Genomic DNA, 25913 nt, shown 5'->3' with positions numbered 1-25913 from the left:
GAGTGTTAAAATCTTCAGAATGCAAGCACCTCAAATCAACTCCAGGCCTTTTATGTGCTTAATTGAGAATTAAATAATGAAGGAATTGCCCACAACTGCCCACGAAACAGCCTTTGAGGCAATTGTCCAATTACTTTTGGTCCCTTTAAAAACAGGGTGCCACATGCAAAGGAGCTGAAACTCTTAACCTTCATCCAATTTTAAATGTGGATACCCTCAAATAAAAGCTAAAAGTCTGGACTTTATGTCCATTATATAACTATAACTTGAATATGTTTTAGTAAACGGGTAAAATCCAAAACAAAATTTGTGTCAGTGTCTAAAATATATATATATATATATATATATATATATATATATATATATATATATATATATATATATATATATATATATATATATATATATATATATAGATAGCAAAAGGATGAGGCAGCACTCCAACTTCAGGTGAAAACCGTGGATCCTTTATTCCCTTGTGCAACGTTTCAATCGCTCATTGCGATCTTTATCTTGCTTGATAAAGATCGCAATGAGCGATTGAAACGTTGCACAAGGGAATAAAGGATCCACGGTTTTCACCTGAAGTTGGAGTGCTGCCTCATCCTTTTGCTATCTATACTTATCTATAGCCGTTTGAGCCGGCTTTGAGGATATTTTGCACCCACATCATTTTTTGGTCTTGTGCTGCTGGTTTTGCTTTTTTGTTTTATATATATATATATATATATATATATATATATATATTTATTTATATTAAACCTCTGGACAGGGGTCACTTATTTCATGAAAGAACTGATGTCATTAAGCCATCGTACATAAATCCCTTTTGTACCACCATTATTTGGCTCTATATATTTTCCGGAAACTCACCTTCAAAGCTGAATCCTCCAGGACTACTGAAGAATGCCTTAAATATATTGTTGGCATCGAAATCTGAAAGGAAAACAAATTTTAAAATGTATTTTAAAATGATCTCTATAGATGTGAATTGATGGGTAGATCTGAGCCCTGCAACTGGCGCTGTACAGAACCACCATGCTAATGGGCAGACCTTTTAGATCAGGGTTTCTTAACTCCGGTCCTCGGGACCTACCTACCGGTCATGTTTTCAGGATTTCCTTAGTATTGAGCAGGTGATATAATTAGTGTCCATGCATCAGGGCTTACCACAGGTATTCATTCTGTGGGATATTTTCAAATCCTGACCGGTAGGTGGGCCCCGAGGACTGGAGTTGAGTAACCCTGTTTTAGATGGTTCGACCATCATATAATGTTTCTTTAGGTTGGATTATTAAAGCAGGGCAAGAAGCAACACTTACCTCCCATGTTCATGCCATCCTCCTCCAGGTCCTGCCCACTATCATAGCGAGCTTTCTTCTTCGGATCAGACAAGATTGTAAAGGCCTCACCAACTTCTTTAAATTTCTTCTCTTCCTCCTTCTGAATTTCTGTAGTTGCAGCACTGTGTCTGTCTGAAAGAGAAGAGACCAGAGGAACTATAGATACAGACTGAAGAAGAGCTAACATAGGGGCACCGGGTGAGCATGGATATTCTCCAACCACAGACTGGTTTCTAATGGCAAGTCAACTGTACATGTATCCCATAAGTGTCTTTGGTACAACATGGAGTATAAGAGGGCGATAAGTGATTAGGTCAGTAGTGGGCGTTCTGCCCAGACCATTATATATAGGTTGTTCATGGAGGATGTGCAGTACAAGAATCTACCTTTGAGGTCTCCCATTACCTGGATGATGCATGAGCGCTCGTTTTCTGTACGCTTTCTTGATTTCATCTTCTGACGCGTTCTTGTCTACCCCTAGAATCTTGTAGTAATCTTTCCGCTTGCTCTTCTTTAACTCCAGCTGTGCGTTCTTGAGGAACTGCTTGTGTTCTGGGGAGAAAAGGGTGTTAAGAGAAAAAAAAGTCTCATAAAAGCCTCATTGTCTCCCAATACACTATTGTTTGCTCACAAATGTGGAGAACCCAGTGAGGGCTCTTCTTGGTACTGTGGCATGCCATCTGCCATTCCCTCCTCCACAACACATAATGACACATAAACAGTGTGGTATGTATTCGACAAATGTTGGCCCTCTGCCCAGGCCACCAACTTCCCAAAACTATGCGCTTAAATTGGCAATGCCCATGAAAATCTAAGATATACCAACATGTGTAATGTCTTTGATTTCATTTCTTAAATCCTAAAGTCGTATTCCGGTTTCCTATATTGATGACCTATCCTCAATATAGATCATTAATATTGGATTGGGGGGGGCACCTACGCCTATCGGCTGTTTAAAGACACTGTTGCGCTTGTACGAGCGCTGCATTCTCTGTTACCTGCTCGCTGTTCACTTCGCAGTGGCGAGCAGAGTAATTACAACTCTGCCGTCCCATTCACTTGAATGGAAAGGAGCAGTTATAGGTAAACTCCGTCCCATTCTAATGAATGGGACAAAAAAAAATGCAGAGCAGGTAAACAGAGCGCAGTGTTCTCTTCAAACAGCTGATCAGTGGGGGTGGCGGGAGGATAGGTTATCAATATGGGAAACCGGACAACCCCTTTTACTCCTATGTCATTCAACTATACATGAGGTGGGACACACATCTATACTGTGGATATTCCAAAAATGTCCACAATGATAATATTATAATATAAATAGATAGATAGGAGAGAGATATTATATATAATATATCTTTCTGATCATCAATATTAAGAGACAGGATTTAACAAACGCACATATTTTATAAATGTTTTAAATATTTAAGTCCACAGTTTATCAAGTTACGCTGCAGATTTTTTCGCATGGATTTCACCGTTTGCAATTCAAAAGGTGATATCCATGTTAAATCTGCACCAAAATCCATATACAACACAGGGAGATTTTGCCACCGATTTGGTGCAGACTTTGCTGTGGAGAGACAATTTTGTGGGGGGAAATTCACCCAGTGTGGACGTCCCCTGTAAGAATATATCACACCACATAGATATTATATGCACGCAGAGACGTCACACTTACCTTTTGTATTTTCTGTTTGGTAAACCTTCTCATAATCCCTAACTGCTTCTTCATACTGTTCTGTGTCTGTATAACTAAGCAGAAACACAAGATTCATTACCGGTGACTTTACTGAGCACCGGACTAATGGGGGGAAGGGGGGGCCTAAGAATTAAAGATTTACAGATAGATGGCCAAAAAATCCAGATCAGTCTGATGCAACCCTTACAAAGGCCATTACTAAACAGCTTCTCAAAGCACCCAAGAGCTGGTAAAATGGAGGGACATACACACGTCTCTACTCTCAGGAGGAAGACTAGTTGTGGCTACGAATAGCTGAAGGCTGAGGATACGTGATTCAACTAAGAGGGGAACATCCACCATATGGGGCAGAGATAGGCTATTGCTCAACAGCAACCGCCAACCGGAGCAGTGATCACGTTTGCCATTCTACTTGATTCATCTGGGTCAATTTGAGAGGGAAATCTTGATCAATATACAGCACTGCTCAGCAATGCCCCCTACAAAGAAGGGTTCATGAGGGCTCAGGCTATGGTAAGGGAGTTTTGCCATAAACCTTTAGCACCTGTCCCATGGATTGTGGATTGATGATAAATGTATGACTTCTGGGAATCCGACCGCTAGAACCCTACAGATCCAAAAGAATAGGGGCCACTGTGTGACTGAAGCAGTGCTGGGCATGTGCACCACGGCTCCATTCACACACACGTGACTCAGGAACCCCTGTTCTTGTGATCAGTGGAGTCTCTGTGGTCGGACCCCAGCGATTATACACTGATCGCCTATCCTGTGGATAAGTTAGAAATGCTGACTCCTTTAAAGTAGGATATATACCAATATGAAAACCAGATACAAGAGGCGGCTGACATTACAGATTACAGTTCCCTACCATTGTGCCCTCCGTAAATACGCCTTAATGTAGGTTTCATCCAGTTTTACTGCATTCGTACAATCCTCTATGGCCTCGTCCAGTTTCTTAAGCTGTTCAAATCACAGAAGAACGGTTCTATTAGATTTATCAAATAATACTATAGGTAGGTAAGAAAAAAAAATGGTTATGTATAGAGCCAAGCCAATGGGGTTTACCCCAATTCTCCTTTGTATTCTCCCAATGTCCTACCCAGACATAAGTCCCAAGAACAAAAGACCTCCTTTATAAATGAGTGATCATAAGTGTCTCTACAGTCTGCTACAGGAATGACAAACCCATATTCAGTTAATATATAGAAAGGCCATCACTAAATTTAGAAAATTTTGAATTTCTTTTGGTCTAGTTCAGGAGACTAGACAATATATTGTTTGGCTTTAAAGGGATATTCAAAGTACATCAAGTTATCTCCTATCCACAGGACAGGGGATAACTACAAGATTGGTGGAGGTCTCAGTGGTCAGACCACCAATCACCACAACAGGGGCCCTGTATCCCCCAGGGACCCCTAAATTAAAGGAGAGGCAGGGCGCATGCTCTCTATGGGCATGCCAGAGATAGGACTTAGCCATTTCCAGCAGTCCCATTGAGATGAATGGGGCAGCAGTACGCATGCTCCACCCTCTTCTCCATTTGATTTGGGGGCATGGGGCCCCGAATTTCATGAAAGTCCCAGGTTGCAGCCCTCCCAATTCCCAATTAACTGTTATTTATTTAGTTTGTTCATCTACCTGGAATAACCCTTTAATTGTATAAAATATTACCAACTCTAGTTGATACATCCACCACTTACCTTTGCATTGACAGTGCCACGATTACAGTATAGTTTGGCGTTCGTTTTGATATTGTTGGGGTCTATGCTAAGCGCTTCTGAGTAAAGTCTGTAGGCCAGTTCGTAGTTTCCTTCTTTAAATGCCTGGTTGCCTTCTTCCTTCTTGGCTTTTAAGGCCTTGGCATTCTGAAATGAGTAGGTACTGCAATAAGGTAATGCATAAGAAGCTTAATATCCCTAAAACAAGACTGGATGTCAACACAGGGGGTCAAACTATTTATTTTCCATCTTCCCTATACTGACCAATACGACCTGAATAACTAGATTTTTGTACTCTCCGTAAAAGCAGTTTCTCTTCCGTTCATTGGGGGACACAAGCATTGTGGGTATAGCTGTTGCCGCTAGGAGGCGACACTAAGCACAAAGTGTAAGCTCCTCCCCCTTCAGCTATAACCTTCCTGCAGGGACCAAGCTAACCAGTTTAGTGCAAAAGCAGTAGGAAAAGCCAGACATAAGAAAATCACATTGTGTGCACACCCAGAACGACACAGGTCCGAAAAGGCCCATAAACAAAAACCTGGGTGGGAGCTGTGTCCCCTAATGAACGGAAGAGAAACAGATTTTACGGCGAGTACAAAAATCTAGTTTTCTAAAACAGTCTCATTGGGGGACACAGTCCTTGACCATGGGACGTTCCACAGCAGTCCCTGAGGGTGGGCTTAACGTCAACACCCCTGCCAATCAGAGAACCGCTGTTTGCAAAACTCTATGCCCCAAAGAAGTGTCAGAAGATGCAAAGGTGTGCACTCTGCAAAACTTGAAAAAAGTATGCAAAAAGACTACCAGGTGGCCGCCTTGCACACCTGAAGGGCCGAAGCCCAGTGATGCACCGTCCATGAGGCTCCCACTGCCCGAGCCGAATGAGTAGTCACCCCGAAGGGCGGGGACCCGGTATGCTTCCACAATAGCCAAACAAACCCATCTAGAAATGGAAGCCTTTGACACTGCCAGCCCTCGTCTCGGCCCCTCTGGAATCACGAACAGGAAATCCGTCCGCCTGAAAGATGCCATCTGGGACAGATAGATACGCACTGCACGCTCCAGATCCAGAGTATGGAGCAACTGCTCGAGGATGAGATGGATCCGGACAAAATGAAGGAAGAATAATCTAATTTAGATGGAATGTTGACACCACCTTCGGCAAGAAGGACTACAAAGGGCGAAGGACCACCTTACCCTGATGGAGGATCAGGAAGGGCGACCGACATGACAGAGTTCTGACACTATGGATAGAAGTAATTGCAACCCCCCAAAAAAAAAGCCACCTTTTAAGACAGGAAGCGCAGCGACACCTGCTGCAAAGGCTCAAACGGAGAAGATTGGAGAGCGCTGAGCACCAGATTTAGATCCCAAGGATCTGACGGAGGACGGAAAGGGGGCGCTGCATGCCCCACCCCCTGCAGAAAGTCGAACCGCCGAAAGTGAAGCTAAATTTTGCTGAAAAAGAAAGGAGAGAGTAGACAATTGCCCTCAGAGAGCTGAGAGCCAGCCCCAAGTCCATGTCCAACTGCAGAAAAGCCAAAAGTTGTGGCAAAGAAACGAACGGGAGACAGCTTTTGCAGCTCGCACCAACTAATGTAGGACTTCCAGGTCCGGTGGTAGATTCTGGAAGACGCCGGCTTCCTGGCCCGAACCACCACATCCGAAAACCCACAAGCTTTCAGTACAGCGGGTTCAACAGCCATGCTGTTAAATGTAGTGACCCTAAAATCGGGTGGAAGATCGGCCCCTGCGACAGTAGGTCCTCCCAGAGCGGAAGACACCAAAGTTAGTCGGCGAGAAGGGCGACTAGGGACGCTAGCCACACCCTACGGCAAAGATCTTCCAGGGAAGACGTGGAATAAGAGGAAGAGGCGGGAAGACGTAAGGAAATGTGAACAGACTCCACGGCAACCCCTGAAAACGGTCTTGCGCAGGAACCGGAACAATCACACCTTGCTGCAGCCGCGTGTGAATTGCCAGAAAAATAAAATAATAATCTGAGGGAGAGGCCGGAGGAGACAACGGAAAAAAACGGGACGGAAGGGAGGACTTGAAGTCCAGCTTGTAGCCCTCTGCAATGACTCTCTTACCCACGCATTTGAGACGTGAGCCAGCTAAACATGTCGAAACACATGAAGCCGGATGCCTACCCGAACGGAGGGCACCGGAAGCTGCTCGTCATGCAGCGGAGCTCTTGGGGTTAAAGGACTTGGAGACCTGTTGACGGGAATGCCAGGAAGGCCACGGCTTAAAGGAAGGCTTGCGCTTCTGGCCTACGGCCGACTTATCGGACGCTGCCTTGGGGCTGGATTCAGCTTTTTTTTTTTTTTACTTATTAGACCGCCCCCTGTTCTGTGGTAAATGGGTACTTTTACCACCTGTAGCGTCCGACATTATCTTATCCAGGCGCTTACCAAAAAGTCTGCCGCGGGTAAAGGGGAGGGGTCCTCAGGGTAAGCTTTTGAAGCATTATCTGCCACCCAGCATGAGAGCCATAGGGTACGGCAAATAGCCACCAACAGGGCTGACGAGCGAGCCATAAACCTGGCCGTGTCCAAAGATGCTTCACAAATATATGCACTGGCATGCGAGAGCTGCAGGGCCACATCTGCAAGTTCCCCCGAGGGGACTGCCGAGTTGAGACCCTGATGTAAATTACTTGCCCATTCTCCCATAGCCTTGCTCGACCATGTAGAGGCAAACACCGGCTGTAGCGCTGTGCCCACTGCTTCAAAGGCAGATTTTGAAAACGCTTCCAGCTTCTTATCTTTGATATCAGAAAAAGAAGCCCCATCCGCCATTGGCAAATCCTCCGGAAAAGGATGTTCAAGCGTTTTGGCAACATGAAATGTTTATCAGGGAAATTCCACTCCTTGGTGAGAGGGGAATCAAACACCTGGTGGCTGAGGAAACACTTGTGTGAATGACTGGACTTCCTAAAGGGAACACCCGTATTGGCAGATGACGGAGCTGGATCCTCAACCTGCAACGTCTCAATAACTGCCGTAATTAAATTGTCCACCATGGAGGATAGTATGGGCGACTGACTCTCTGGTGAGACAACATCCTCAGCAGACCCTCTCTCCTCGGAACATACCTCTTCAACTGAGGACATGTCGGAGTGACACTCTTGAGCAGGAGGCGGAGAGACCGAGGACAGGGGAGACACAAAACCCCTTTTGGGGGAGGAAGTTTTGGCCCGTTTTGTGGGGCTGCCGCAATGGGCACGAGCCCCATGATCCCCAGATCTGGACCGGTCAGAGGACTGCCTTTCCAACAAACAACCCAATATATCCACAATAGCTTTGTTGGTATTGAAGACATCATGTACCAACCTAGACAGGGAACGCGCACATTCCGGTTCTTCCGTAGGCTGGCCAGCGGTAAGCAACGGGCCCGGAGCCGAGCCACTTGATGGCGGTGCAGCACACGCAAAGCAGAGAAAGTTTGAGGGAATGGAAATTTTGCGCGACATGTGAAGGCAAAGTGACGCACCAAAAGGACCGCCTGCTTCGGAACCTGGGTTCCGACATAATGACACCCCTGTCGCCCCAATGAGGCAAATTGAAAGGTTAGACCCTGTAAGAAGGGACACTCACCAAGGCTGTGTCCCTCCAAGCAGCAAGCACCATCAGGGATAAAGCTGAAGAGGGAGGAGCTTACACTTTGTGTGCTTAGTGTCCACCTCCTAGCGGCAACAGCTATACCCATGGTCAAGGCCTTTGTCCCCCATGAGACAGATGAGAAATATCATACATGCCACCACGTGAACGATTTGAGCTCTACAGCAGATTACACAGCTCCATGCAGTCAGCCGTTCCAAAAAGTATATGGCGGCTACAAAATTAATATAGTTATGTGAACCAAAGCAGAGGTCAGAAAGAAATTATGCTTAGAATGAGGTTTCCCACCTTGTTAGTGTTTAGGCCGCACAAGCGGAAGGACAAGCGGCAGTTGACAGGCATGTAAAGCCTAGGGACGCATGCACAACTTAAAGGGAACCTGTCACCGGGATTTTGTGTATAGAGCTGAGGACATGGGTTGCTAGATGGCCACTAGCACATCCACAATACCCAGTCCCCATAGCTCTGTGTGCTTTTAATTTTTTTTAAAAACGATTTGATACATATGCAAATGAACCTGAGATGAGTCCTGTAGGTGAGATGAGTCAGAACAGGACTCATCTCAGGTTAATTTGCATATGTATCAAATCGGTTTTTTTACACAATAAAAGCACACAGAGCTATGGGGACTGGGTATTGCGGATGTGCTAGCAGCCCATATCCTCAGCTCTATACACAAAATCCCGGTGACAGGTTCCCTTTAACATGATACGTACCCTGCAGGCTAGTCGCGCTTTCTGGTGATCGGGGAACATTTTCAAAGCCTGCACAAAAAACTGTACGGCCTTCTCGATGCAGTCTTCATAGTATAGACAGAGACCCCGCACGTAAAGCGCATCAGCATTCGTGGAGTCCATCCGTAAGATGTCGCTGAAAATGAGGCAGAAATTAAGAAATGATCAACTGTACAGTCACTGTATTAACTCCTTCAAGAGCCAAGCCTGTTCGCCTCAACATTTTCTTTTATATTTTTGCGTTATCTGGGGAAATAACTTTGCAATTTATAGAATTTTTGTTCCATACAAACAGAAGACTTAGATCTGCTGTTGGGGTAACCCTTAAAGTGTAACTGTCATTCTTTTTTTAATTTGTGTAATGTGTAGGAGCATTGATATGGACCTAAAAATAGCTGTAAAGTGGCCCATTTTGAGCCTTAGCGACGCTCCTCTGTCTTCTGTTTACATAACACAGTCAGTGCTAAGCAAGTCTCCACCGTTATGTAAACAGAAGACAGAGGAGCGTCGCTAAGGCTCAAAATGGGCCACTTTACAGCTATTTTTCTAACACATGTAAGATTTCAGTAATAAAAGTATATTACAAATGTCTTTTTTCGGCCTTATGTACTATGTTACAAAAATGGTCAGCATCACTGCCCCTATACATTAGGAAAAAAATAAAAATAAATGAATGACAGTTACACTTAAATGTGCCCTTACTGCAGGCGGGGTAGAACATACAAGTCCCATGGTATCATCTCTGTCCCCAAGGCCAGTTCAGAGGGGTTACCCAGTCCCCGATCGTTCACCCAATGAAAGGGGGAGAAGCCCTCTTTAATGATGCTGGGGCCGTTAAAGAAGGAGCTAGGCTGTCCTAGGATAGTGAAAGCACCCACTCCACTGCGGCACAGGACACCCGTGCAGGACTTTTTCTGTGGTGTGGTAATAACATGGTGCTGTGGAATAAGGTGCCTTAATGACTATCATAAATAAAAAGGAGTACGGGCGGTAATTAAGGGGTTAAGTTAAAGGGGCTACACTATAGAAAGCCTGTCTATCCACTGAACACTTGGAGGAACATAGAGACATCATGCACTTCTAGACTGAAGAGCTTTAGGGCGGCAGGTTCCGGCTACAACCTCATCTGTACAATAGTAGCGATTGAGAATCGGTATGCGTGTACAATACAAGCTTTAAACCGAGCTATATGAGCACATACACACCTAGCAACAGACTGAGCATCCGGGTAGCGGCCAAGAAGCGCCAGGCATTCTGCTTTGAGGATTTTGAAGCGGTGGCAGGCAGGGGCCAACTCTAAGGCTCGGTCCATGCAGAACACAACCTGACGTAAGACAGAGTAAGCAAATGACCACAGGATATGGGATTATGACCAAGAATCTTATTCTGCATTTCATGAAACACTGCAGGGATCAGTTCATCTTCTCCTTTGAAAGTTGCAGACCATATGTGACTATTCTGCGGTAACCAAGAGCAGCAAGGTCAACAAGAGAAGACGGGGCAGCATGAGGACTATGCTCTACTAGATTGCACTTTGAACACTGTTCATTTCCTCGTCAGATTTGTTCATTATGAGAATAGAAACTGCAACTAAATGATGGAAACATACAGAGACTCGGATGCATTTTTGCTGGCTTAGCTTATTTTGCCTTTTGTTAAAGCAGAAGAACCTACAGGTCGTCCAAAACCTGATGCACACTTCTGAAGAAGAGTGCATAAACCTCTACTCAAAGCACGGAAGGTGCAGCGATGCTTTGCACCTTCAGTTTGCATTGCCTCTGCTCTGCTTTTGCAGCATGAGGAGTACGGATCCGTAGAAAGCATATAGACGTTTACTATGCATGCAGCAAAAGCAGAGCCGATGAAAGCAGAAGGTGCAGAGCCCTCTGGGAAGCACCAATGCACCTCAGCAGTTTGAGTAAAGGTTTAGGTACCCTTTAACCTTTTTTCATAGTGGTCAGCACTCTCCATTTCTCAGATACAGAGCTTCAGATTTAAAAAGGCAACATGCTTTCTACCTGCAACCACCACTAGAGGGAGCTTACTGTATACTGTATATAAAATTCACTATATGAACATGGAGAAGTAAGCTCCCTCTAGTGGTCGCTGCAGGCAGCTAAATGTTTTCTTTTAAATCTATATCTATGAGAGAGCACTGTATAAAGACATAGAAAGAACATAAAAGTTGATCATGGCACATTAAAGGCTATGGGCACGTTTGCACCTTTTTTTTTTTATTGAATTGCATCCACTATGTAATAAAAAATCATTTTGCAATTTGTTTTAAGATCTGCCATCTTTACAGCCAAATAAAATTACCTTAAAGGAGTTTTCAGTAACATGGCCATTTATATCAGACTGGCGAGGGTCCGAGACTCCACCAATCAGCTGTTACTTTGTTGCTCAGGCACAAGGTAACAGCTGATCACAGGAAGTGCGGTATCAATATGTTGGACAGCCCAGTTAAAAAAAAAAAAAAACACATAACAGATGAAATCCACTAAAAATAATGACGCAAAGGTGTCCATACCCTTTAAAGGGGTTGTCTCACTTCAGCAAATTGCATTTATCATGTAGAGAAGTTAATACAAGGCACTTACTAATGTATTGTGATTGGCCATATTGTCTCCTTTGCGGGCTTGATTCATTTTTCCATTACATTATACACTGCTCGTTTCCAGGGGTTCCAGGCAATCCAGCAGCAGTGGTCGTGCTCGTACACTATAGGAAAAGGCGCCCACCCCTCTGGCAATTGGGACAGTGGGAGTGTTCAAAGGCATGCATAAGAGGAGCCTCTCATCCCGCCACCTCGTATCTGTGCTGCAGCGGTGGCCATAACCCCTGGATACGAGCGGTGTATAATGCGATGAAAAAATGAATCAAGCCAGCAAAAGGAAGCAATATGGACAATCACAATACATTAGTAAGTGCCTTGTATTAACTTTCTCTATATAATAAATGCCACTTACTGAAGTGAGACAACCCGTTAAAGGTTCCTCTACTTGTTAAGGATTGCTTCCACTACTAATAGGAGCAAATACTCTTATTAACCTATGTGCTAAACTTAACCCCCCGGCACTGGTGACAGATGAGTGAAGCCTGCCCCCTTGACTTTCAGCTGCCCAGTACTTGACACTAGCAGAGTCTACTGCACAGACATGGGCAGCCCTGGGGCTTTAACTGTAATGTAAATCCACTGTTTCCTTGCAGTTTTAACCCTGTCTGGGGTATACTCAGGCTCTTGGTATGTGTATATACATTACAGCTTAGCGCAGCAAGCCAAAGCTATTCAAGGGGGGTAAATATCCATAGGAAAAAGTAGTCTAACCTTCCTGAAATCCCGTTTGTCAAAGTCAGCTTCTCCAATCCTTTCATACTCTAAGACAGCTGCCGCGTTCTTCAACTAAATGGAAAAGAGACATTTAAAGGGGTTATCCCATGATTAATGTAAAAAATTAAAGATCAGACATCACATAGTACATGACAACCTCTTTTTAACAAAGCTACAACCAGTCCTGTACCCCATATGGGTCCTGAGATCTCTGCTAGATTTATTTCAAGCTGACAGGGGGAGCATGTCCTTTCTGCTGCAGCTGTTGGCAATGAAAGGATCCACCTCATCGAGGTGGGCAGAGAAATTAGAAAAAAGAGCAAACAGCAGGTGGCGCTATACAGATCCATTTTATTGAATAGCCCACTGGCTATATTAAATGTTTAATTACATGCCATTTCAAAAGCATTCAGATCCAGGTGCTGGTTTTAAAACGGCTGAATAGTTTTTGTGGTGAAACCACATGGAGCATCACCGCCATGTGCACATAAAGATATATACACATGAACTAGCCGATCCAGCATATATCCCTGCAGAGCATCTCTTACCTCCTGCCGCGTTGGTTCGTTGTTTGGCTCCAGTTCTAACACCTTCTGGAAACAGCGTGTAGCAGCCATAGCATTTCCCAGAGATAAGTGACACTTCCCTTCTCGTTGATGACCCTAGAAACGTATAAAAATTACAACGATTATAAGCACCGCTACGACAGGCTGCGCCAAAGAGGTGTCCGGACAGATCCGTGTAGAGGCTCCAACAATCCGACTCTAGAAAACACCAGCATTTGGGTGTAGGACCTACCTTCACAAAGGCGTCATCAAGCCGGACGGCTTGCTGAGCATCTTCCAGCCCCTCCCGGAACTTCCCAAGCATCATCAGGGTAGCCGCTCGGTTACCATAGTAACTGGCATTTTTGCTTGAGCAATCTAAAAAAAAAAAAAATTATATATATATATATATATATATATATATATATATATATATATATATATATATATATATATATATATATATATATATATATATATCCACATTAACAGAAAATTCGGCTTAGTTAAAGCAACTGCGGAAATTCTGCAATTACACTTCAGATCCATAGATGGCGCTCTCCTCACATCAATCTATAAAAATGCAAATCCAGTTTTTAACCGTTCATGCAGATTTCAGTGGAATGATTATTATGACAGATTTGGCACATTAAAGGGCCCGATTGTAGAGATGCCATATTTCTGTAGGTAATTGTATATTTCCAACCCTTTATGAATCTTCAATTTCCTATCGTAATTGGATGCCAATTGATTTTAAAAGGTTATTCCCATCTCAGACATTGGGGGCATATCCTAGCATTATGCATTATGTTAGATAGGTGCAGGTCCCACCGCTAGAACGAGCCTCTGAAAGTGAAGGAGAGCGCACCGCACAAGTATGCATACCCACCATTAAAGGGGTTCTCCAGGCTTTTAATATGGATGACCTATCCTCAGGATAGGTCATCAATATCAGATCGACTGGGGTCCGACTGAACTGTATGAAGGGAAGGAGAGCAGTGAGCACGTACAGTCTTCCCTCTCTCTTTCTGTTTGCTGCAGTTTTCCCATAGACATAACAGCAGGAAGAGAGATGGAAGGTGCACACTCACAGCTGATCGTCGGGGTGCCGGGTGTCAGACCCCACTGGTCTGATATTGATGAACTATCCCAAGGGTAAGTCATCAATATTAAAAGCCTGGATACCCCTTTAACCACTTTGGGAGATTTGAAAATAGCATTGCGTTCACTCGGCTATTTTCGGAAATCCCATAGAATAGAAGGGAGAGCGTGCAGACATGTGCAGAGCGCTCTCCATTTCCAGGGGGGGGCGCATTCTGGAGATAGGTGCAGCTAACTGACATTGGCGCCATACCCTTGCGATATGCCTCCAATGTCTGAGATGGGAAATACCCCTTTAACTCGAAAACACCACTTGAAGAAAACCTGGTGGTAGAAGAGGTCATAATTATACAGCAGCATGCCTACAGTGTGACACTTTAAAGGGGTTGTGCACTGTGACAATCCTTTGGTTAGAAGCTGATCACAGGGTGTCCTGCTGCTGGGACCCCATCAATCACCATACGGGTCCATTCACACGTCCGCAAAATGGGTCCGGTGCGGACCTATTATTTTCAATGGGGTCGGAATGTGCTGTCCACATCCGCATTTGCGGATCCGCACTTCCGTTCCGCAAAAAAATATAACATGTCCTATTCTTGTCTGCAATTGCGGACAAGAAAAGGCCTTTTTTATGAGAGTGCCAGCGATGTGTGGTCCGCAAAATGCAGAACACACATTGCTGGCGTCCGTGTTTGCGGACCCACAAAACACATATGGGCGTGTGAATGGACCCTAAATCTGCGGCCTCTATTTGGGAAACTAGACAGTACACAGTCCTATCATTGGGTTGTCCATACAGTGCCCAGACATGTAGGGTCCTCCTGAGAGCAGAGGGGCGAGTATAAAACAATCCTCGTAGGCCGCTATCTGGCATCAAGAATATAACCCAGTAGCAAATTCTTGTGAATCGGGAACTTTATTAATTTTTATGTCTATTCATCGTGTCTCAAGGGCAGATTGCCCTCTTTGTAATATGTCATTAGCTGACGAAGTTGACAATCTGCTCCTGAAATGCGTTGTACAGACAAAAGTAAAGTTCCAAATTCATAAGAATTTGCTTCCGGATTATCTACTTGACTCCAGATAACAGCACCCGCTAGGATCAGTTCATACTTACCTCGTCCCGCTGGTCCTGATCCTAGGCTGCAGTCGAGGGTTACTCTAATAGTACATTGAAGGCGTTGTGTTTGATACTACATCCATAGGTGAGCCGACTACCTGGTCCTACATTTGTCCTATTATGGCAATTCATATGAGACGCTGCTCCCTCTCCTTCTCGTTGGCACTTGAATGGGAGAGTGCTGCAGTAACCAGGCTTAGGGTTTATTCACACAACCGTGTTTGGCCCAGTCTCAGCAGCATCTCCCTGACCCGAACTGACTGCATCATAGTGATTTCTGATAGTCAGTTCCTATCTGGTTGTGGGTCTACTGTACTGTGCTCACATCATCTAGTGAGAACAGTACAATAGACTGGCTACATCAGAAGTCACTAAGTCGGGGGCCTCAGCCAACACACGGGCCATGTTTCCTGGACTGAGAACAGTCGTACGAGATAGGCCTTAGTCACTACGAAGTGTAGATAGCTGCGCCTGACGCCAGTGCCCCAAGGCTCCTACAAGCAGCTGATCACCGGGGGTGCTAGAAGTCAGACCTGATACTGATGAAGGATAGGTCATCAATACTGAAGTACTGGAAAACCCGGCACAATGTAAGTCATTCAACTCTTTCATATGTGAAATGATTGAACGCAACAGTCTTCAGGCTGTTACTAGTCAGTTGTGACGTCTGCACACTAGAAAGACTGTCTAGAGGCAGGGATCAGCAACCTTCGGTACTCCGGCTGCTGTGAAACTACAACTCCCAGCATGTACACTTTCTTGGCTGCTCTTGTAACTCCCATAGAATTGAAAGGAGGATTTGGGAAGTTGTAGTATCAGACAGCTGGAGTGCCAAAGGTCTAGAGGACAATTGGACTGTGCAGCGGAATTCACCGTCCGGGCCCTTCAGGATTTTCTGTAGGTACAGCTCTAACTTTTTATTGTATAAACTGGTCGCACTACTTGTCAGCTCCCCGGCCCAGCACATGCTTCTAATGCACAATATACCCTCCCCCCGGACACAACAAGCAGGCCGTCAGCTGCTCGGCCAACCTGCTGTTGTTAGAGATGATCCATATGGTTAGGAAGCAGCTGGAAGCAACGCCATCTGCTGACGTTACATACCAGCGTGGGCTCAGAGAGGTGCGTGACTGGGGAACGTATACAGAGATGCATGTATCCTGCCTCAACACATCCTTCTGTTGATGTACAATTCCCAACATTGGCCCTCTTCTTTAAACCTTTGCTGGGCGCCTATCAGAGCTCTCTAAACCTTTTGGTTTAATCGGCTCTGCTTGACTTTTGCCAGGGGCGGAGTATGGATCCTATATACTTGGATCTGCACTCCGCAAGTAGGGCTCTTTCACACCTGCGTTATGGTCTTCGGCATAGAGTTCCGTCGTCGGGGCTCTATGCCGGAAGAATCCTGATCAGGATTATCCTAATGCATTCTGAATGGAGTGAAATCCGTTCAGGATGCATCAGGATGTCTTCAGTTCCGGAACGGAACGTTTTTTTTGGCCGGAGAAAAAAGCGCAGCATGCTGCGCTTTTTGCTCCGGCCCAAAAAAACTGAAGACTTGCCGCAAGGCCGGATCCGGAATGAATGCCCATTGAAAGGCATCGATCCGGATCCGGCCTTAAGCTAAACGTCGTTTCGGCGCATTGCCGGATACGACGTTTAGCTTTTTTAGAGTGGTTACCATGGCTGCCGGGACGCTAAAGTCCCGGCAGCCATGGTAAAGTGTAGCGGGGAGCAGTATACTTACCGTCCGTGTGGCTCCCGGGGCGCTCCAGAGTGACGTCAGGGCGCCCCAGGCGCATGGATGACGTGATCGCATGGCACGTCATCCATGCGCATGGGGCGCTCTGATGTCATTCTGGAGCGCCCCGGGAGCCGCACGGATGGTAAGTATACCGCTCCCCCGCTCCTACTATGGGGCCATAGTAACACTGAAAGCATTTGAAGACGGATCAGTCTTCAATGCTTTCAGTACACTTGCGTTTTCCGGATCCGGCGTGTAATTCCGGCAAGTGGAGTACACGCCGGATCCGGACAACGCAAGTGTGAAAGAGGCCTAAGAGCCAATAAAAAACTGAAGGTGTGGAGCACGCCGAGAAGCAATGCTGCACCTTGATGGTTTCAGCAAAGGTTTAGGGATTAAAAGGCATGACCTGTTGCATGTGCACTTGGCAGCTGAAGGCATCGTGTTGGTCCCATGTTCATATGTGCCCCATTGCTGAGAAAAATGAAGCTATGATATATGCAAATGAGCCTCTAGGAGCAACGGGGCGTTGCCGTTACACCTAGAGGCTCTGCTCTCTCTGCAACTGCCGCTTCCTCTCTAATTGACAGGGCCATGCAGTGAAACATGATCACGCCTGGCCCTGTCAAAGTGCAGAAGCTGCAGCAGTTGCAGAGAGAGCTGAGCCTCTAGGTGTGATGCCAACACCCCCATTGCTCCTAGAGGTCTCATTTGCAATTGCATATATTAAAACTTTATTTTTCTCAGCAATGTGGCCACATAGGAACACGAGATCAACACAGATGCCTTCCGCTGCCAAGCACCACATGCAACAGGTCAGCCAGTTTCATAGTGCAAATTGCTGACAGGTGCCATTTAAGAGGACTACCCATCTAGAAGACCATTTTCACTGCAATTGAAAAGTGGTCGCATCAAAGAGGTTTCACTATATCTATATATCACAATATGCAGCTGCCATTATAACAAAATCGTGACAGACATATCTGCTGTATACGCAGAGAAAAAAGGTAAAAGAAAAAGCCATGTACATGAATCTAGTGTTGGGCCATACTACTAGACCCATAGTCCTGACGCGGCTCCATGCATTACTGGTACTGCTCCACAAATCAGTGGTCTGAGCCAGTGCAGGCTTCAACTGCGGCCTAATGGAGAATATATAACCTCAAAGTGCTGGTAAAGATGCAGAGCTCCATGAGACACCAGATGAGGCTCCACTTAAAGGTGGTCATTGATTTCCTAAAAACTTGATAATGGAGGACTGTCACTCACCAAGAATGGGGATTACTGTTCCAGACTCACCTAGACATACTAATGGCTGCTGCTCAGTGGTAAAAAGTAGTACAATTCAGTTAGGCTACATGCCCAGTTAGGCTACATGCCCACAAAAGACTACCATTGGTCTTAAAACGAACGGGTGATGGCTTTTGAAAAAAGGTCCATCACATGTCTGTTTGTCACTGTGGTGTGCATGTAGCCTTCGGGACAAGTGAATCAATTTTCTCATCCGAACAAGTTTTAAGTCTGTGAGGGGCGTCCTTCTACAAGCAATCAACTAATGTGCCGGCAGATTAACAAGGTGTGGCCATAATAATCTTGCGCATGCACAGTTACTGCAAGTACCGGCACATGCATTATTTTTGATTAGCGGGACATGAAAATTTGTTGATGCCATATTGTTTAAATATGATAGCGAAGGAGCTACTGTAGTAACAGCACATTAACAAGGCTGCGCCAGGTATACAGCCAACAATGGGAGCTTCCTAAGCTGGGGGGGATATTCCTTAAGAAGTGTACATTTTCAGATGAACAGATTCATACAAATTGAATCGCTCATCCCTAAATTCAATATTTCAAAAGAAAGGCTCTAGTCCTTCCTTGTATTGAATACTTTGACCCAAGAGTAGTTTCTGATCAAGTCTAACTGCTGGGATCCACAGGAATCACAAAAATGAGGGGTGTACAAGTTCCCTGTGTGACTGAAGGGGCCTTTCCGAAATGTGCCCTGCTTCTCTAGTCAACCCTATGGAGCTGTCTGCCAGTCACACAGGGCTGAATGGAGCAGAGCGGGCATGATCGACGCCTACATCATTCACACAGAGGACTGGGATGCCCGCGTTCTCTTGGTCACAGGGAGTCCCTGCAGACAGACCCACATTGATTGGGAAGTTATCCCCCATCCTGAGGACAGGTGAATGGTTGAAACCCTTTGCCAACCCTTTTAAAGGGGTTGTCGGGGCTTTTTCTATTGATAACCTATCCTCAGGTTAGGTCATCAATATCAGATGGCCGGGGGTCCGACACCAGATGTTTGAGGAGACGTCGCATGCAGTGTGTACATGCTGTCCCTTTCTCTTCCTGTTCAGTGCTGCTGTCCCATAGACATACATCGGTGAGCAGGAAGAGATACGGCACGTGCACACTTCGAGAGCAGTCTCCAAACAGCCGATAGGCAGGAGTGCCGGGTGTCGAACTCCCGCCGATCTGAGGATAGGTCATCAATAGTAAAAGTCTGGACAACCTCTTTAATGCTGCCCAGTTCTAAATAAAGCCTAGAACCTTACATGTCAATGCCGCAGCCTTCTTCTGGATCATATACACATATATAGGACACCCGACAAAAAACAAATGCCGACACATTAAAAGAACCTAAAACCAACCATGTTCCTCTGTGTTGCTGATATTCAGCAAGGCAAGCTGGGCAATGAGTGGTGGGACGACTACAATCCTGCAGGCATTTCTGGGCCTGTCCTAGTCATCTGAATGAGGCTGGTAGAAATCTATGGGCTTGTTGGGCATCAAGCACATTCAGATAACTGCAACGACAGTCTCTGCATGAATACGTAGGACCCCTGACAGGAAGAAACAAAGGCTGGTCCCGGCCGGCAGTACTTACCAATGGCCTTAGTGTAGTAGTTTAAGCTTCGTGTAGTCCTTCTGTGCATAGAAGGCATTCCCCTTCTCTTTGCAAGCTTCAGCTTCCCTGTAACAGAGGAAAGTACTATTATACCATAAGTACGCCCACACTCACTTTGTATTCTGCACCGGAGGGATGTTTTTAATGTAAGGGAAGGTTCTCACTGAGATTCTGGAGGAGGTTTACAGGCAGATTTTCCTGCAGGTTTTTCAGCCAAAGACAGAAGTGGATCCAGCAGGAAGGTGTAAGTGATTCCTTTATTATTCCCAAGCCATGTTTGTCTGAAAAATCTGCAGGAAAATCTGCCTCCAAACAATTTAGCCTAATGGTTGACTCATTACATAGATATAAAAAGGGCCTGTGCTTGATTCAGAGATAAAAAGATACGGAAGGTGGTGCATGCCGGCATGTCATATCCTAGGTGGATGGTGCCCTACGGGAGGGATAAAGTCACTATCACCAGCCAACAGTCTGAGATGTTACTAGCAACTAGACCGCAGGCAGCATTGGTGGGCTAAGCTGGCCGATGGACAGTGCGCCTAATGACTCTCAGGCTGCAAACCTCATTCCTTCATTTATTTTCTCCATTCAGTTTGAGATTTGCTTAGTGTCAGACTTTTCTCATCAGAGTTTGCCCCTCCTAGTAATACAGGCTGGATGTGAGGTGTGTGTGTCCAGGATGCTGCTTCCTGTACATGCCTTCCTTATCTAGGCCACCCTACACTGATGCAGAATTCATCTCCATGATTTCATCTGCATTGTACAACCTCCTCCTCCTCCCTGCTGCCATCTCTAACACAGAGAGAAGGGAGAGCAGAGAGAACGGCAATATATCACATTCAGCAGGTGAAGATACTTTTGCATTTAGGAAGCAAATGAGCAAGAAAAATAAAATCCATAGCCTTCAAATAGCAGCTCCCCAATAGGTCACTGGAACTGGCCCCTTTACCTACGCAAGTACATTAGACTGGAATTTCAAATGGCAAGCCTTTGTCTGAAGACTGGCCAAAGGGCAACCACCAGGAACCTAATGCGCCTCAGTTTATCACAGAAGGCGCCCACTGATAACAGAAGCCTATCTTATAACATATAGGGAAGGACAGAATTCCAAAGACATTGATCAGTACATATGATGGCCTATCCTCAGGATTGGCCATCACTAACTGAGTGGCGGGGACCCGATCAGGTGATCTGGAACTACACAGCGCCATTCATTGGGAAGTGGACAGATCTGGTTACTGCAGCACAGCTCCCATTCACTTCAATAGGAGCAGCACTGCAGGTCAGTGTGAGGATTCTGTTGCGGATCCGCAGCAAACTTTTCTACTTTTGTGCCCATGTAGACCCAATGGATTTTTCCATTCCATCTGACTTTTTACCGTGAAGCTGCAGCTATACATGGCCTGGATCTGCATTCAACTGAGCTAATTTGTGTGGCCACTCAAGACAAGCATGGACATGTACATTTTACTTCCCACAATGCACACTGTGCATGTTCTACAGCGTAGATTCCATGTGGATTTCTAGTATGCTGAGGAGCATGCATCATCTACATCAGGCATGGCCAACCTGTGGCTCTCCAGCTGTTGTAAAACTACAATTCCCACCATGCCCTGCTGTAGGCTAATAGCTGTTGGCAGTCCGGGCATGCTGGGAGTTGTAGTTTGGCAACATCTGGAGAGCCACAGGTTGGCCATCCCTGATCTACATCTTCTATGATCCACCACAACACCTGCTCTGTGCCGACATTGAACCAGCAGGAGGGCATGAACACAGATACATGCATCCTCATCCATAACCGTGTTCAGATGCAGACAAGTGCCACTGACATAGGTATACTGTGACATATGGACATACAAGGGCTCAGAGGATGAGGCCCACCGCGAGCCTGGCCAGCAATAACCGTGCAGTGCAAAGGGGACTGATCCTCTGCATGGCATCTGCATCAGGAAAAGTGATGCCACGTGAAGCCCCGACTACAAATCAGAAGAGAACCATTTACGTGTTCAGCCACACAACGTCATCCCACAGATCGGAGGCCACTGTCAGAAGATGCCATGTGATCCAGAACGCTCTAACATCAGGACTGGAGCGCAGGAGACGACAGTACAAACACTGGCTTAACGGCAGCTGGAAACTGGCTCGTTCTCCAGTGATCGCGCTCTCTTAAAAGGGGAAGTTCATGTTCAACTAGACTGGAGTCCTAAAGTGTTAGGGCTGTTTCACACGAGCGGATGCCGTGCATGACATCCGCTGCGTGGATGACAGCCAAGACCCGATGCGGACAGCAGAAGCACGGAGCAGTAACATGACTGATAATGCTCCGTGCCTCTCTGTGATCTCTTTACTACGAAATCACAGTGAGATAAAGTTGTCAGATTTCATAGTAAAGAGATCACAGAGAGGCACGGAGCATTATCAGTCATGTTACTGCTCCATGCTTCTGCTGTCTGCATCGGGTCTTGGCTGTCATTCACGCAGCGGATGTCACGCACGGCATCCGCTCGTGTGAAACAGCCCTTAGGGTCCATTCACATGTCCGTGAGTGTTTTGCGGATCCAGTGGAGATCGCTGGAGGAAATTAGGGTTTTTGTTTTTTTTAACCCCTTGACCTGTAATTTTTTTTTAGCAGTTTTTACTAGAACTTTTAAACATCACAGAAAAATACAAAACGCATAAAACAGTTGAGAAAAAGAAATAGTAGAGGGGAGAGTAAATAAAGAAGGGATCTGAACCTTTAAAAAATATCTCCCTGGAAGACCCCTTCAACATTCAGGGACTAATTCTAGTTCGACCTCCGAGTTAGGGTTAATGCACACGACCGTGAATGGGTCCGCGATCCGTGATGCACGTGATCTGAGGACGTGATGAGCCATAGCTACAAAGCAAATCCAGTATCCCAGAAGTGACCATCCACCCAACGCTGTAGATTCAGTGCAGCCTTAAAGGGGATTTCCAGCACCACAATACTGATTGCCTACCCTCAGGATCAGCGGGGGTCCGACTCCCCACACCTTCACCTCAGCTGTTCTGCAGCAGCTCTGCCCATTGTGTAGGGTAGAGATCAGCAACCACCCACACTCCAGCTGTTCAGAAACTACAACTCTCAGAATCCTCCACTTTTAGGGAAGTCAGGCTAGTTTCACACTAGAGAGTTTCTGTTTTCCGGTATTGAGATCCATCATAGGGGGCTCAATACCGGAAGAAAACGCTTCCGTTTTGTCTCCATTCATTGTCAATGGGGACAAAATGTAACTGAACAGAATGCTCCAAAATGCGTTCCGTTCTCATACCGGAGAGCAAACCACAGCATGCTACTGTTTTCTTGCAGTCCTGGGATGCGGAGCAAAACAGATCTGTCATGACCCACAATGCAAGTCAATGGGGACAGATCCATTTTCTCTGACAATAGAAAACGGATCCATTCCCATTGACTTTCAATGGAGTTCATGACGGATCCGTCTTGGCTATGTTATACATAATACAACCGGATCCCTTCATAACGGCGGATGCAGGCGGCTGCATTATCAGTAATGGAAGCGTTTTTGCCTTAGGCTACTTTCACACTTGCGGCAGAGTGATCCGGCAAGCAGTTCAGTCATATGCCAAAAATGTATGCCAACTGATGGCATTAGTAAGACTGATCAGGATCCTGATCAGTCAGAAAAATGCATTGAAATGCCGGATCCGTCTTTCCGGTGTCATCCGGCAAAACGGATCCAGCAATTATTTTCTTCAGTCTGTGCAAGGACGGATACGGTATTCCGGTATTTTGAATGCCGGATCGGGCTTTCCGGCAAGCGCTCATTTTTTGGGGGCCAGAGATAAAACCGTAGCATGCTGCGGTATTATCTCCTTCCTGATCAGTCAAAAAGACTGAACTGAAGACATCCTGATCGGATTGCTCTCCATTCAGAATGCACGGGATAATCCTGATCAGTTCTTTTCCGGTATAGAGCCCCTAGGACGTAACTCTATGCTGGAAAAGAACAACGCAAGTGTGAAAGTACCCTGACAAGAAAAACAGGATAATGCCTCATTCACACACCAGTGTCCGGATGGAAATCACCGACCAAAACATGGATGTGTGAATGAGGCTTAAGTGTGCATGCTGGGAGTTGTAGTTTCACTGAAGCAAAGGTCCCTGGTGTAGGGTAAGGAGCTGGTGACTGCAGAGTGCTCTCACTGAAGTGAATGGAGGCAGCGCTGCAATAACCAGCTCCGTCCACTTGACAATGAATGGCGCTGTGTAGTTCGGGATCGGTGGGTGTATGGGGTGTCAGACCCCAGTCACCCAGACACTGACGGCCGATACTGAGGATAGGCCAATTATATAAAAAGAGTGGACAATCCCTTTAAGGTCTGTTTGCTCAGCAGGACTTTTACATGGATTTCGCCCTCATGGGCGCTCCACTGATTTTTTTTCCATGTGGATTTGAAGTTAACAACAAGAAGGGACACGTGGCTCCCGTGGCTGGTTAGCCGTACACGGATTATCTCCATGGAAGGCATGCAGATCCCATGGTAGTAGTTAGTGCAAATCAGCAACAGAAAACCGAGGGCGGAATCCGGTTTTATCATTTTATACTGTTATCAGTCATTTGTAAAAGGTCTCAAAGGGCTAGAGACCCCTTTTAAGCCAGATCTCTTTATTGTCAGTGAACAGAAGCAGTCATTGCTTACAACATACACTTAGGACAAGTTTTGACATAAAGCTCACATTCACTGACAGGGAGCAGAGATCTTGACAATAGCATGGCAAGGTCTTCCATACAATCTATTGGAGAAGCACTGGTTGCTGGACTTTGCTGGTGCGGTAGAGGACAGGAGGCTGAAGGCCCTTTAACACCCAGTTATTGGAGTGGGTGTCCTTAAACGACCTCATGGTGCCAGGGCTCTAAATTGACAGGCCGGGCTGTGGATCTGACAGCGTGTACCCTAAATGGAATCAGTGATCCCCAGAAATGTGGCTCCTGCAAGACTACAACTCCCAGTATGCCTGCAGGGTGACTGGTTATGCTGGGAGCTTCTATTGTGCAGAGGCTGGCCTGATGGGAGTCAAATTTAGGAACCTTCCATTGCGGAGATTACGGGGTGGGGGGGGGGGTCTGCTCCAATCAGCCCTTAAAGGGGTTTTCCAAGATGTTGACACTGATGACCTGTCCTCAGGATAGATCACCAATATCACATCAGTGGGGGTCCGACATCCGGGATCCTCGACCATCAGCTGTTTGCAGAGGCTGCGGTGCTCCGGTGAGTGCCGCGGCCTGCCTGCTGCTTACCAAGCACAGCGCCATCCATTGGATAGTGGCTGTTATTGTCATTGCAGCTCAGGAACATTCACCCGAACAGGACTTCACTGACGCTCATGGTGCCTGGAGTCGGACCCCCGCCAATCTGATATTGATTACCTTTCCAGAGGATAGCCCATCAGTATAAAACATATATATAACAGCTATAGGCTCCATGCAGGACGACTTGATTGCCGCTCTCTGCAGCCGACGGTGGTACAGTATGGCTCCCATATCGAAATAAATGGCACTGTTGCCCATAGCAACCAGAACATAAGCTATTTACTAAACCTCAGCACAATACGTGAGCTGGATAGGTGACCTCGGGCAACGCCATCACCTTCTATGAGACGTACAGGAGTCAAACCAGGTTTTATTACCCCCCCAAAAAATAAAAATAAAGGTCTGTCCTGTTATACAACCCCTTTCTAAATGCCGATCAGGCCATATGGATTCGTTGGGGGGTCCTGCTGGGGGAACCCATGGATGACACCTATCCCTACATGATTCCATTACCAGCAGTTCCCCTGGAATTCCAGCCATCACGGTACACAGTGTGGTGCAATGTGTCGCCGCCCTAGTGTTTAGCTGATAAGATTGCACACATTCTTATGGAAAGGGTTTGGGGCAGATTGGATATCCTACGTGGGTCATCCGCCATGTTCTAGGTAAGAAAGGGACGCACAAGTGGCAGATGAACCCAACCATCCAGGGAATAGTGCATTGGTCGCAAGGAAGGTGAAGGGT

The 25913-nt window shown here is 46.0% G+C and overlaps 1 protein-coding gene across 1 annotated transcript in view; it reads right to left on the bottom strand.

Moving 5' to 3' along the window:
- LOC122942008 (dnaJ homolog subfamily C member 7-like) overlaps positions 1-25913 on the bottom strand; it is a 36524-nt gene that overhangs the window by 6482 nt on the left and 4129 nt on the right. The window contains 13 exon segments of the mRNA XM_044299503.1: positions 874-936; positions 1323-1475; positions 1749-1895; positions 3022-3095; positions 3911-4002; positions 4743-4907; positions 9103-9256; positions 10326-10444; positions 12449-12523; positions 13000-13113; positions 13250-13374; positions 19855-19886; positions 19888-19941. Of these exon segments, the coding sequence (XP_044155438.1) occupies positions 874-936; positions 1323-1475; positions 1749-1895; positions 3022-3095; positions 3911-4002; positions 4743-4907; positions 9103-9256; positions 10326-10444; positions 12449-12523; positions 13000-13113; positions 13250-13374; positions 19855-19886; positions 19888-19941 (1367 nt within the window).

Source organism: Bufo gargarizans, chromosome 6, assembly GCF_014858855.1.
Source record: "Bufo gargarizans isolate SCDJY-AF-19 chromosome 6, ASM1485885v1, whole genome shotgun sequence".
Taxonomy (NCBI): Eukaryota; Metazoa; Chordata; class Amphibia; order Anura; family Bufonidae; genus Bufo; species Bufo gargarizans.
The sequence above is the reverse complement of the archived record's forward strand: the minus strand, read 5'-3'. Positions and strand labels throughout refer to the sequence as shown.